The 14,556-nt window shown below is 38.0% G+C and overlaps 1 protein-coding gene across 1 annotated transcript in view; it reads left to right on the forward strand.

Moving 5' to 3' along the window:
- The window catches only part of SEMA3D (semaphorin 3D), a 255,213-nt gene that overhangs the window by 218,377 nt on the left and 22,280 nt on the right, over positions 1 to 14,556 (forward strand). The window contains exons 16-17 of the mRNA XM_060778197.2: positions 2,352 to 2,416; positions 9,144 to 9,283. Of these exons, the coding sequence (XP_060634180.2) occupies positions 2,352 to 2,416; positions 9,144 to 9,283 (205 nt within the window). The remainder of the gene's footprint in view (positions 1 to 2,351; positions 2,417 to 9,143; positions 9,284 to 14,556) is intronic.

A 14,556-nucleotide genomic window follows, 5' to 3' on the forward strand; every position in this document is an offset into this window, starting at 1 on the left:
ATATCTCAGGTCCCTTATACACTGCCACATACGTACAATCCGGATTACCTGCTTTGAATTGGATTATATGGCAGTGTAGACTCATATAAATCTGTGAGTCTACACTGCCATATAATCAGGGGCAGCTCAACCCATTATGCAAAGTAAGCATTTGCAGTATAGTTGATTTTGCCCAGGGGCACTCTTGAGGCGTTCTTGGGGGAAAATAGACCTTGACATATGCGAGTTGTAGTTACTGGAGTGTATAGTTCACCTACAATCAAAGAGCATTCTGAACTCCACCAATGATGGAATTGGACCAAATATGGCACACAGAACTCCCACGACAAACAGAAAATATATATCAGTGATTGGTTGGGGGGGGGGGGGGGAGGGTGCCAAAATACTGTTTGCTTACCGTTGAAAATTACCTAGGGCCGCCTCTGCATATAATCCAATTCAAAGCAGGTAATCTGGATTGTACATATGTGGCAGTGTATAAGGGACCTGAGATATTAACCAGGATGCCAAAATTTTTGAAATCCCACCCAGGAACAAATTTCTGTGTCTCTATGTTCCATGCTAGATGATATACTGTTTATCATTTACACAATTGTCAATCAGTTCTTGTGGGTTTTTTCGGGCTATATGGCCATGTTCTAGAGGCATTTCTCCTGACGTTTCGCCTGCATCTATGGCAGGCATCCTCAGAGGGTGAGGTCTGGAGCTGGGAAAAACGGGGTTTATATATCTGTGGAAAGACCAGGGTGAGACAAAAGGCTACTGTAAGATGGGCTAGGTGTGAATCTTTTCAATTGACCACCTTGATTAGCATACAATGGGCTGACTGTGCCTGGAGCAAACTCTTAATGAAAGGTGATTAGATGTCCCTGCCTGTTTTTCTCTCTGTTGTTTTAATTTTAGAATTTTTTAAAACTGGTAGCCAAATTTTGTTCATTTTCATGGTTTCTTCCTTTCTGTTGAAATTGTCCACAGGTTTGTGGATTTCAATGGCTTCTCTGTGTAGCCTGACATGGTGGTTGTGAGAGTGGTCCAGCATTTTTGTGTTCTCAAATAGAATGCTGTGTCCAGGTTGGTTCATCAGGTGCTCTGCTATGGCTGATTTCTCTGGTTGGAGTAGTCTGCAGTGCCTTTCATGTTCCTTGATGCGTGTCTGGGCGCTGCGTTTGGTGGTCCCTATGTAGACTTGTCCACAGCTGCATGGTACACGGTAGACTCCTGCAGAGGTGAGAGGATCCCTCTTGTCCTTTGCTGAACGTAGCATTTGTTGAATTTTCTTGGTGGGTTTGTAGATTGTTTGTATGTTGTGTTTCCTCATCAGCTTCCCTATGCGGTCAGTGGTTCCCTTGATGTATGGCAGGGACACTTTTCCTCTGGGTGGATCTTCATCTTTATTCTTGTGGCTTGTTCTTGGTCTTGCAGCTCTTCTGATGTCTGAGGTGGAGTATCCATTGGCCTGTAGAGCCCAGTTGAGGTGGTTCAGTTCATCTTGGAGGAGGTGGGGTTCACAGATTCTTTTTGCACGGTCTGCCAAGGCTTTGATGGTGCTTCTTTTTTGACTTGGGTGATGGTTGGAGTTTGTCAATGTTTGTCTTTCTCACTTGAAAACCTTTTAATCTAAGTACTTTTTATTATTTACAGTAATAAGTAATAAATCAATTTCTTTGTCTAAAATCTCCCCAAGGAGGGAATTAACAAAGAAGAATTTTGTGTTATGCCATTTCTCCATTTGAAATGGCTTCCTAAAACTATCACAAGGAGGACATTCTGACTTTTAATTTTATGTTTCATCCCCATCCCAGCAGCTGGATTTTCTACATCTTACCTCCTTTGATACCATTCAGGATGTGGGCTTCTTCTACTGAAATTAATTGTTTTGCCCTGGCAATGGAGCATATGAAAGCTCTGTCATGATTATTATCTTTGTATTAGTTCATTCATATATACGATCTATTACTTTTTGTACATATAGCAAATGAGGTTCAGACATACATGGCCTGCATCTAAGCTGCAGCCCGCAACCAAATAAGACAATACCATCAAGTTAGATAATCTCATACTGAGAGTAGTATGAGATTATCAAATGATGCTTCTCTCATTTGATTTTGGAAGCTAAGCATTGTCTGATGACTACTTGGATAAGAAACTGGCAGGGAATATCAGGGAGCTCCTGGTAGGGCTAGGAAAGAATCTTGCTCAAAATTTTGGAGAACGGTTACCAGTCAGAGCTGGCAATACTGGGCTTTGTGAACAAGTGTTCTGACGCAGTATAAAACATCTTCCTGTGCTCCTGTAAAAGGTAGATAAAACTTGAAACACTCATTTCAACTTCTATGCTTCTTTTGTTTTAGACGTGCAAGGAGGCAAGATGTCAAATATGGAGACCCTGTCACCCAATGCTGGGATGTGGAGGAAAGTAAGTATATATTACATTTTCATATCTGACTTCAAAAATATTATATATACTTTTGTATAAGTTGACCTCATGTAAGTTGAGGGTAGGTTTTGGTCAAAATTATGGATTTTGAGATGACTCATTGTCAAGATCCAGAAGCCTCCAGAATGCCTAACACAGTATAAAAGGTCCAAATAAAGGTTTATTAAACACAAAAAAGGCTTAGAGACACTTAACTCAGTGCCTCTAGCACAAACTAAGAGTCTATAGCACCCGCTAAGCAAAAAACCCAATTTAAATATAATCTGGATTATACCGGAGTATAATCTGGGATAATAAAAAGTTACAGTAATCTGCTTGAAATTCAAAAGGTCCAAAAAGCACAAGAAAACAAGTGGGAGCATGCAAAATCGAAGTCCAAAAACAGTCCGAAGTCCAGGCACATCCAAAATGAGATGAAGCGGTCCAAAAAGCAAAGTCGTCGTCAAAACACAGTCCAAAGTCAAAAGGGAGGTTGAAGTCAGCACTTACGGAGTTCCAGCCAGAAGTCATGGAAACACGGAGATCTGTAGTCCAAGGTCCCAAACTTGAGAGTAATGGCAGTAACAAAGATCCAAACCCAATAAGACACTTTGCCTTCTGCAAAGACCCATTGAATTCAAACCAACTTATATCCTATAACTCCTCATCAGAGGATGAACTGCTCCCCACCCTTTCATCATCACTTTCAGCTGCCCCATTCCCTGCAGCTGAGCACTGATGCCCATCTCTCCACTTTTGCCAGCGTCTTTCAAGACTTAGGTCTTCCCAAGTGTTCCCAGATTGCCAGTCCTCTGCAAACCCCTCAAAGTCATCACTGGATGTAGGCTGAGTACAGATGACCCTAATCTCCTGCACATGGGTCCTGTCTAAAGCATCCTCCTCCCCATCGTCACTCCCAGTCCCATCACTCCTTCCAAAACCTACAAAGCCTTAATCTTCTGTTGGAGCGCTAAGTATATCACGGATACGCTTCCTTTGGATCTCCTCATCTAATTCTTGTTCTTGAGTAGCCTGCTTAACTCCCCTGCTTTCCTCTCCTTCCCCCATTTCACAATCTGAGAAACCCTCGAAGGACTCAGAATCAGTTGGAGCCATGAATATGTCTCTAATTTGCTTTCGCTGCTGCTCCTCCTCCAACACCTGCGCAGCCCTCTTCTCCCTTCTACCAGTAGTAGTAACGTTACTATCACGCTGTACTACAACCCTCATGGATAAGTCAAGAGTTATTCCACCAAGAGGAGGAAGCACCAATGCCGTTTTATTTTCCCAACCAGCTATTCAAAAAGACAATAAATGGTAGTGTGGCAAAAAGAAAAGAGATGTCAGTGCTTTTTAAAGGTTCTTACAGGATCAACTGTAAGTTTTCATCTTCTGCCACTCTACTCAGAGAAGGGGATCGTTGCTTTTTTTTATCTGAGTTAAGGTATATCCTTACACTGAATCATCAATAAGTTGACCCAGCTTTTTGGGATCAATTTGTGTCCAACATTTCTTGACTTCTAAAATAATATAATAGTACAGTAAGTGAAGTAACAATAATAACTTTATTTTTATACCCTGCCCACCATCTCCCTGAAAGGACTCAGGGTGGCTTAATACATAATGAAAGATGTATTACTGCTTGTAAGGCTGGGTTTCGGGGTATGTGAATGTCATAGCAACAATAATTTCCCCCATATGTAAAAACTTTTTACTCTCCTGCAAAAATTGTATATTCTTTTACAATTAATGTTTATTAAATATTATATTAATAAGACACAAACAATGTTGAATGATAAATAAGAAAGAGATACATATCTGCCAACAATAAACTACAACAATAAAAACATCAGACAAAAACAAGCATTTATGTGCTATGGAAAAATTAAGAAAAAAGGGGAAAAGGGGGGAGTTCTGCAAGTGAAGTAATTTAAAAATGTATTAATTTATGACTGATTTTTATATATTTCATATATTCTTCACTTATTTTTAATTTTGTGGGAGAGTTAGTTTCCTAAAATCCACAAAAGAGCATTTATTTCCACTGTCTCTCTTAAATATAAGAAATGGAAGCTACGGAATCCTTGGATTTGGTAAGGCACTAATACTCTTTGGTAGAGAACACCATGTAAAAGTTCAACTCTCAAGATTCTACTGAATTGATTAATGGCAGTTAAATTGGTGTCAAATTGCATTAATTCTAAAGTGTAGACAGGGGCGGCTCAACCCATTACGTAAAGTAAGCTTTTGCAGTATAGTTGATTTTGCCCAGGGGCGCTCTTGAGGCGCTCTTGGGGGAAAATAGACCTTGACATATGCGAGTTGTAGTTACTGGGATGTATAGTTCACCTACAATCAAAGAGCATTCTGAACTCCACTAATGATGGAATTGAACCAAATATGGCACACAGAACTCCCACAATGAACAGAAAATATATGTCAGTGATTGGTTGGGGGGGGGGGGAAGCGCCAAAATACTGTTTGCTTACCATTGAAAATTACCTAGGGCCACCTCTGAGTGTAGATGCATCCCGTGTTAACTTAAAAAACATAAGAGCAATTTCCATATGCTTAGTAATTTTCTCCTTGTTATTATATTTATATGCCACAGCTGAATACCGGCATCATTAACAACTGTTCAGTTTAGCTCTAATTCACATTAAATCTGGCCCATGGAAATGCTTCTGTATAGTGAAGTTCTGAGAGTTCTGCCTCAGATTTCTAGCACTGATGGACTGTGCAATATCACAGCCACGGTTTAAGATTAGCCGTTTACACATGAGACTGAAGCGTTTTTATTGTTGATACAAAACAAGCAGCCCTTATCTGGAATTCCAGTATTCAAAATTTCCCTAAATTATCCACATGGGTAGTCAAGATGGTGACACCTTTACTGTCAAATGCTTTAATGTACATAAACTTTGTGAAAAATGATTTAAAATGTTTCCTAAACTGTGTGTAAGGCTGTCTATAAAACATAAATGAATTTTGTGTCTAAACTGGGATCCCATCTCTAAAATATCGTGTTATTTATGAAACTATTCCAACATTTAAAAAATCAAAATATGAAATACTTTTGATCCCAAGCATTTTGGATAAGGAATGTATCACCTGTATAAGAGTTTGTGGTTTCTCATATGATAAATAAGCTGGTTAGCAACAGAAAAATATAGATCAGTCTTGGAGGAACAGGACTCAATGTTCTTTTTCTTTTTTTAAGTTTCAATCGAGAGTAGAAATAGCTAACAAATGTCTCCAATCTGTGGGACCAAAATCTCAGCATTATTTATGGTTGGAAGGGTCACTATTCTTACTGAAAACCTTGTCTAATAGTTAACCGATTGGAGCATTGGCAACCACTCAAGAGACATAAAGAAAGAATAATTTTGGAAGAAACATATAGAAAAAGTCATTTTATGTCTGTAAGTACTATCATTGAATGAGAAGAGAGAGCAGAACTTTTCAGACCTAGACAAGAGATCTTAAACAAAAAAACTGTCAAGTTAAGTGGAAACCCCTGAAATAAAATTCAGGAAAGTTTTTTTTGTACATTCTCTTGGCAAACATAGCGAAAGATCCAGAATCTTAGTTCCAGCTATCACACTATCCAGATCTTCTAATTCTTCCCTGTTAATTAAACAATCCCCTTCTTAACAACAGACTACCATCTCCCACAAACATTGCTGTCTATTAGCTTGCCAAAGTGCCTGGCTCATTCCCCTGGCAACCGATACAGTTTTGATACAATATGTATCATTTATATGCAGTCTTGTGGTTAAGCTGAAATTCTCTGACAGCATAACATAAAACTAGAAATGTTTAACTGAATATGTTGCTTCCATTTCTCAAAGAAGGAGAAAAAAACACTAAAGCAAAACAATAATTTTTACATTCATTTTAATATTTGTTTCAATCTGTTTCCAATTGTTCTTCAGCAATTTTCATACAGCCTTATTGTACAATAAAGTTTAAAACAAAAGAATGGACTAAAGTATAGACAGACGTAATGAAGACTATAGATTTTTTTCGCTCCTATGTTTTGGGGAGAATGAGTAGTGATCTCATAAATAACAAGACTAAGAACTTGTCTACAGTAGTAAAAAACAAACAAACCATGTAATCACCCTGAATCTGGCACTGGCAGTCTTCATGATGCATATCCTATATTAGTTTTGTTGCTTTTAACCCAACTTTGTTCTGAACAAAGGAAAGTTGGAGGATATTCCAGAATTTGCAAGAAACTCTAGCATATCTACAGGCTTTGCAACAATATGGACAACTGGATTGGATCACTTTCAGCCCAATCTGCTGAGCACACACACATATAGTCACCATCACTCTTTCGGGGAACAGGATCGATCATCCATATGTCAGCACCTTTATTCAACAATGGCATCTAGTTTAGTGTATTGCCCAACAGGGTCAATGCAATCTAGACCCATAAATGAAGTACCACCTATTGCTCTAGAGCAGGGGTCCCCAAACTAAGGCCCGGGGGGCGGATACGGCCCTCCAAGGTAATTTACCCAGCCCTCGCTCAGGGTCAACATAAGTCTGAAACTACTTGACAGCATACAACAACAACAATCCTATCCCATCAGCCAAAAGCAGGCCTGCATTTCCCACTCAAATACTAATAAGTTTATATTTGTTAAAATCCTGTTTTTTGTGTTAAAAAAATAAAGCTGTTGGAGGCCTGTACTGTTCAAAATTTGTACACATTAATTTTGGCACACATTCATTTCATTGTACATAGTTCTGTTTTCTTTGGGTGCGTGTGTGTGCAAATTTTGCACCAAATAAGGCTTGAGGTGCAAAGATTCTCATTCATCCATTTTCAGCTTGTAAGAGTTTCTCAACACTCAAGAAACACTTTTTGACAATTTCCAATACATTTTGTATATTCTTTCCACTAGGCTTGGGTAACCACGGAAAAATTTGGTTCTAAACTCGTTTCATTTTTAGGGGGCCCTTGCGTTTCGTTTTTTTTTTAAAGAATTCCGAAATTTTCCTTTAAAAAAATTCGAAATATACGAAATTTCGTAAAATTACGAATCGATTCGTTAATGGCGGATGCGATTGCGCAATATGCTAAAAAAAAAACTCCAAATGGGACAGGGGAAACTTCTGAAGCTTCCCTCTCCCTCTGTTGTTGACTGTTGGTGTGATAATTTATTTTTTATCACTGATAAAACAAACAACAACTATAAAACTTGCACCAGACATACGGAAATAATTACGAAACAATTTCGAAACAATTTCGAAACAATTTCGAAACAATTTCGAAACAATTTCGAAACAATTTCGAAACAATACAAAATAAATTGGAAAAATTGTTTTGATTTTTAATTACTCCTCACAGTAGTCCTGCATGGCTCAATATTGGATCGTAAGCTAATTTAAATACGAATTAATAACGAAACCACCCAAGCCTACTTTCCACCTGTAAATTAATTGGTATATTTGTATTCAGTTTTCATTTTTCAGATTCAATGTTGTTGGAAGTTAAAAGTGTTCCAGAAAGACTACTGAAATCTTCAAAAGATTCCATATATACCAGAATTGTGATGGTGAAATAGATTAAGGGGAGATACATACTGTATATACTCGAGTATAAGCCTAGTTTTTCAGACCCCTTTATAGGCTGAAAAAGTTCCCCTCGAGTCAAGGTTATTTATTATTTTACTTTGTTATTAGTATCATTTTATTACATGAATTATTTTAATTTATTAATTATTATGATTATATTTACATTACTTTACTCTATTATTATTTTATTACATTTATTATTTTACTCTATTTATTATTAGTATTATTTACTAACTCTTTATTATTACATTTATTATTTTACTTTATTTTTATTGTTACTGCATTTATAATTTTACTCTATCACTGTTATTATATTTCCATTATTTTATTCTATTATTATTATTATTATTATTATATTGACACAAAAATACAGTATGACACAGCAAATGAGGTATATATGCTGGATTTCATTATTATTATTATTATTATTATTATTATTTTACTATCTTTATTATTATTGGAAGGATACATAAGCACATTTACACTGAAGATTAGAATAATGATTTAATCAGAGTTGGACAGTCTTATCTTAAATTACAGTTTTATGTAAATATTCAAAAACATTTAACCTACTGATACCTTAATTAATGTAATTTTATTGATATCTATTTTTATTTTGAAAGTTACCAGTAACTGCTGCATTTCCCACCCTTGGCTTATACTCGAGTCTATAAGTTTTCCCAGTTTTATGTGGTAAAATTAGGTGCCTTGGCTTATATTCGGGTTGGCGTATACTCGAGCATATACGGTAGTTTTTGGTTTTTTTTTAAAAAAAATAGCAATATTCCTGGCTTTATTTATCCATCCCTACACTTAATATCTAATAGTGGTATTGTGTTGTGTCTCTCTTGTTTCATCAAATGTAAAAAAGGAATTCCTGCAAAAAGTAATATACATCAAATACTGATTCTATCAATAGTTTAAAGGAAAGGAAGTGGTCAATTCAGACATAAATCACACTGTTGATATAAACGGCTTACCATTAGATTAAACCTTAGTGAGCTGTACTTGAGGTGCCTTTCATTTGCCTTAACAGTGGATGTGCTTCTCACAGCATCTGTTCTTTATCAGTTATGTTTTCCCATTGCTTAAAGAAATCGGGGCAAGGTTAATCTTCTGTACCATGTTTGCTTTCCAGGCATTAGTCATGAAACCACGGATGAAAAGGTGATTTTTGGCATTGAATTTAATTCAACGTTTCTGGAATGTATTCCGAAGTCTCAACAAGCATCCATTAGGTGGTTTCTTCAACGATCTGGAGAAGAACACAGGGAAGAGGTATGTCACAGTTGTTAAGACCAGCTTTCCCTCTAGAGAATTCCTAATTCCATGGCCAAAGGTAGGGGTTAATAGAATTAATAAATGTTGTAGTTTTACTTTCCCTTGCTGACAGCATCAGCAGTGCTTTGATAACATAAAATGGATCATGGAGATCAAGAGGATAACCCCTGTGGAATTAGTGGTCTTGGTTGTTTTTGGTATTGTTCCATTATCTGGGCTGACTCCAAAATGGGACTTAGACATTCGTTACATCCCAAATAGATTACTGCAACATGGGGTTGCCTTTGAAGACTGTTCGGAAACTTCAATTAGTCCAGCAGGCGGCAGCTAGATGACTCACTGGAGCATCATACAGGGAGCATACCACCCCTCTGTTATGTCAGCTCCACTGGCTGCCGATCCAATTCCGAGCACAACTCAAAGTGCTGGTTTTGACCTACAAAACCCTATATGGTTCCCACCCAGCATATCTGTCTGAACGCATCTCCTTCTACGTCCCACCTCGGAGTTTAAGATCTTCTGGGGGGGGGGGGGCAATGCTCTTAGCCCCACCTCTATCACAAGTGAGATTGGTGGGGATGAGGAGCAGAGCCTTCTCGGTGGTGGCCCCTCACCTATGGAACTCACTCCCCGGGGAAATTAGGTCATCGACATCCCTCCTCTCCTTTAGAAGGAAATTAAAAACATGGATTTGGGACCAGGCCTTTGGGTAATCTGGCGGATAGATAAGGGACAAGCGACGACTAGAATTGATGGATTGGACAATGTGGAATTTGAATTTAGGGACTATGAGCTGGTAAACGTTGAGCACTCGATTGTTTTTAGGGATTGTGATGTATAATGGAACGATTTAATTGTTTTAATTACTGTTTATATGTTTTATTTTTTACCTTGTTGTGCCGGCATCGAATTGTGCCTTTCTGTAAGCCGCCCTGAGTCCCCCCTCGGGGGTTGAGAAGGGCGGGGTAGAAGTGCGAGAAATAAATAAATAAATAAAATTGGGGGAGGGGTTGAAGGAGGAAAACTATTTCTCCCATTTTTTTTGGTTACCCTCCCACACACACACACTAACACCCCCCCCCCATGTCATAAATTATAGCTGTTTCGATGACAGCAACATGGGTTGGGGGGGGGGGATAACAGGAAAACAGGGGGAAATGGTTTTACTCTTCCAAACCCCCCATCTCCCCCATAAAATGGTCTATCCTTCTCTGGCTAGTGCCCCATTTTGGCCTCTGCCCAGATAATTTTGTTTTTTCATGGTATCGTATCTGTAATGCATTGGACACTGCACTTCACTCATAATATGAAAATATAGCCATAAGTTACTGGAAAAGTGGTTTATTATCTCAACAGTCAGCACATGATTTTTTTAAAATATAGTTTTCAAAGGTTTACAGTGAAAGTGGGGGAACAATGTGGTCATTCTAGAAAGAGAGTTGGAAGAGGAGAGTGATATATTGGGGACGGGGTGGGAAAGAGAGAGAGAAAAAAGAGGCGGTAAGAGAAGGAGAGCAGGGGAGATGAGGAAAAGAAGAAAGAGAAAGAGAAAGGAAGGGAGGGGGGAAGAGGTTCTGACTTTCGGTTCGATCCGCAGGGACGGGAGCGATTATGTCCATTTGCTTTTCTATTTTAAAAACTTAATTACATTTCTCTGTATCGATTGGTGAGTCCTTCATCCTTAGCGTTGGATTTGCATATCTTCCTGCATGAACCTTTTCAAAGGCTCCCAGTTCGTCTGTTTGCTCTTATTTTTGTTGCCAATGTAATATGATAAATTGCCCATGCTCATATAGTCTAGAATTTTATTTATCCCATCAACGATTTGTGGAGGGTCTTTTTCTTTCCATCTTTGGGCAATTGTCGTTCTCGCTGCAGCTGATATATAAAGGAACAACTTCTCTTCGTTTTCACTTAAATTCCAATTTATTATATTCAAGAGATAGAATTCCGGTTTTGAATCGAACTTCACTCCAAGGATTTTTTGTGTGTGTTTATGTATTGCTACCCAGTACTTTTTGATTATTTTACATCCCCACCACAGATAGAAGTGGGTACCCAGCTCTTTTTCGCATCTCCAGCATCTGTTACTATAATTTTTACTCAATTTTGAGATTTGTAAAGGTGTCAAGTACCAGCAAAAATATATCTTGTACCATCCTTCTGTAATATTTGTGGCTTTCGTAAATCTTAACTTCTTCTTCCAGACATTCTCCCAGTCTTTAAGCAGTATTGGATGGATTGTCGAAGGCTTTCATGGCTGGAATCACTAGGTTCTTGTGGGTTTTTTCGGGCTATAGGGCCATGTTCTAGAGGCATTTTTCCTGACGTTCCGCCTGCATCTATGGCAAGCATCCTCAGAGGTAGTGAAGTCTCAGACAGACCTCACTACCTCTGAGGATGCTTGCCATAGACAGACCTCACTACCTCTGAGGATGCTAGCCATAGATGTAGGCGAAACATCAGGAGAAATGCCTCTACAGCATGGCCCTATAGCCCGAAAAAACCCACAAGAACCTAGTATTGGATGGCCTATGTTAATGGCCCATTTCGTCATGTTTTCTTTTATTCTCTGTTTCTCTGTTTCCAAGTCCCATTCTAACAGAGTCTGATATAGTTTTATTTAGTTTTTGCTCTTTTTGCATTATCTTATCCCAACTTGATTCCTTGCTTCAAAGCAGTCAGCACATGATTGAACCATACTTCTTCTCCCTTTTGTTTATAGAATTATCACCTTCATCTGCTTCTCCTTTTTAAAAAAAAAAAAAAAAAAACTACTTCGACTACCTGCTTCCAGAGACTAGGATTGGGTAACCACAGAAAAATTTGGTGGTTCTAAACTCGTTTTGTTTTTAGGGGGCCCTTGCGTTTCATTTTTTTAAATAATTACGAAATTTTCCTTTTAAAAATTTCAAAATATATGAAATTTCGTAAAATTACGAATCGATTCGTTAATGGCAGACGTGATTGCGCAATATGCTAAAAAAAACCCTCCAAATGGGACAGGGGGGACTTCTGAAGCTTCCCTCTCCCTCTGTTGTTGACTGTTGGTGTGATAAAACAAACAACAACTATAAAACTTGCACCAGACATGTGAAAATAATTACGAAATAATTACAAAATAATTATGAAATAATTACGAAATAATTACGAAATAAATTGAAAAAATTGTTTCGAATCTAATTTACTCCTCACACTATTCCTGCATGGCTCAATATTGGATCGTAAGCTAATTTAAATATGAATTAATAACGAATTACGAAATTAACGAATGAAACTGCCCAAGCCTACCAGAAACCCATTGTAGTTTTTTTTTTTCTAATTTGCATCTTAAAAGGTAGTATTCATGGTATCATTGGTGAGTGGCATGTTGTATCCCAAACACTTTTAGTTGACTGCTCCAGTGTTTTAGCAGAACTTTTAAGTGTCACTCCAGAAATAGAGGGTGATGTGTTGTTCGTCATGACATGCAATACTGTTTCCTGAGGGGAAGGAGAGGGCAAAATCCAGATTAGGTTAACAGGCATTTGGCCCAGCAGGATGTCTCCTGTTCATCACCTTTAAGGTCATGTTTTGGAATCCCACTTCCAGTCAGAACAGGGTGTGGGGAGGGAACAGGATCTCCGGGGCTACAGAAGCTGTCACCAGGTCATTCTGTCACCAGTGGGTGAACAGCTCCCTGGAGTTTGAAGCATTTTGAAAAGAGTACAACATCAACTGCCTGGCACTCTCATTTTAGCATTGCTCATACAAATGGAAGTGATCTTTTCCCTGTGTTAATCACTCGTAGGCTGTGTGTGTACACACATGAAAGAGAGAAGGGAACGAATAACACCCATTACATCATTTGTTCATAAAGCTTTAATGTGCTTAAAAATCCAATATCCCATACCTCCCTTGTTTATTTATTTCCCATTAAATTCCCCTGTGCGACATAATACATATGATAGGTGTCAGGGCCGGAAAAGGATCAGATGTTTCTGGTCCGTTCTTAGCAGGAGACTCTTGTAACCTATAAAAAATATTAGACCCCCTTTGCGTTAGACGGGCCCCAGACCAGATTCTATGGGGACTACAGCTTTGCCAAACTGCCAAGGGATGTAACAAGCTATATACTTGAAATGACAGCTTTTCCTGCTTTTCCTTCCTGGCCTCTGCATGTACAGTGCTAGAGATGAAAGGGAGTCACGCGTTTTCAATGCTCCACTAAGAATCAGCTAATTTTTCATGCATGCCTGCTATATAATTTGGAGTTAACCATAGCCACTAAGGTCCAGCTGGCAACTGTATTTGTGAAATAATGGCAAGTTTAGTGCTCCTATTATAATGTGTTTTTTTAATAATTCACAGCTGAAAAAAAGTAGCAGTAGGAGGATTTTTAACTGCAGTTTCCTTTTCTTTGGCTACAAATCTCATCTTATGTTTTTGTCATTGGAAGCTGTTTGATCATCGAGTCCTTTGCACCGGTTGTTTTGTGCCTTCAGATTATTTCCAAATAACAGGGATGCTAAGGTGAATCTATCATTGGATTTTCTGTGCAAGATTTGTTTGACTTTGTCTTCCTCTGAGGCTGAGAGAATGCAGCTTGCTCACCGTCATCCAGTAGTTTCCATGACTGAGCACGTATTCAAATTCTAGTCTCCAGAGTTATAGCCCACCACATAAATTTAGATTCTAAGACAGAGAAGAAATGGAAATGATCCATAGGAATTCAAAAACTGGAAGTTAGTAGTAATAATGCAGTTACAGAACAAGCTAATAATAATAATAATAACAACAACAACAACAACAACAATAATAAAATTATTTGTTACCCATATCTCCTCAAGTTGAGCTACAACACAATTAAAATACCCAAATAAAACACAATACCATGAAATACATATGTTAAAATACATGCACACACACACATAGATAGATAGATATAGATATATAGATATTAGGGCTGGGTAACCACAGAAAAATTTGTTTCTAAACTCGATTCGTTTTTAGGGGGTTTTTGCGTTTCGTTTTTTAAAAGAATTCCGAAATTTTTCTTTAAAAAAGTTCGAAATATACGAAATTTCGTAAATTACGAAACAATTACGAAACAATTACGAATTGATTCATTAATGGCAGACGCGATTGCGCAATACGCTAAAAAAACCTCCAAATGGGACAGGGGGAACTTCTGAAGCTTCCCTCTCCCTCTGTTGTTGACTGTTGGTGTGATAATTTATTTTTTTTATCACTGATAAAACAAACAACAACTATAAAACTTGCACCAGACA

Source organism: Anolis sagrei, chromosome 5 (genome assembly GCF_037176765.1).
Source record: "Anolis sagrei isolate rAnoSag1 chromosome 5, rAnoSag1.mat, whole genome shotgun sequence".
NCBI classification, from domain to species: domain Eukaryota; kingdom Metazoa; phylum Chordata; class Lepidosauria; order Squamata; family Dactyloidae; genus Anolis; species Anolis sagrei.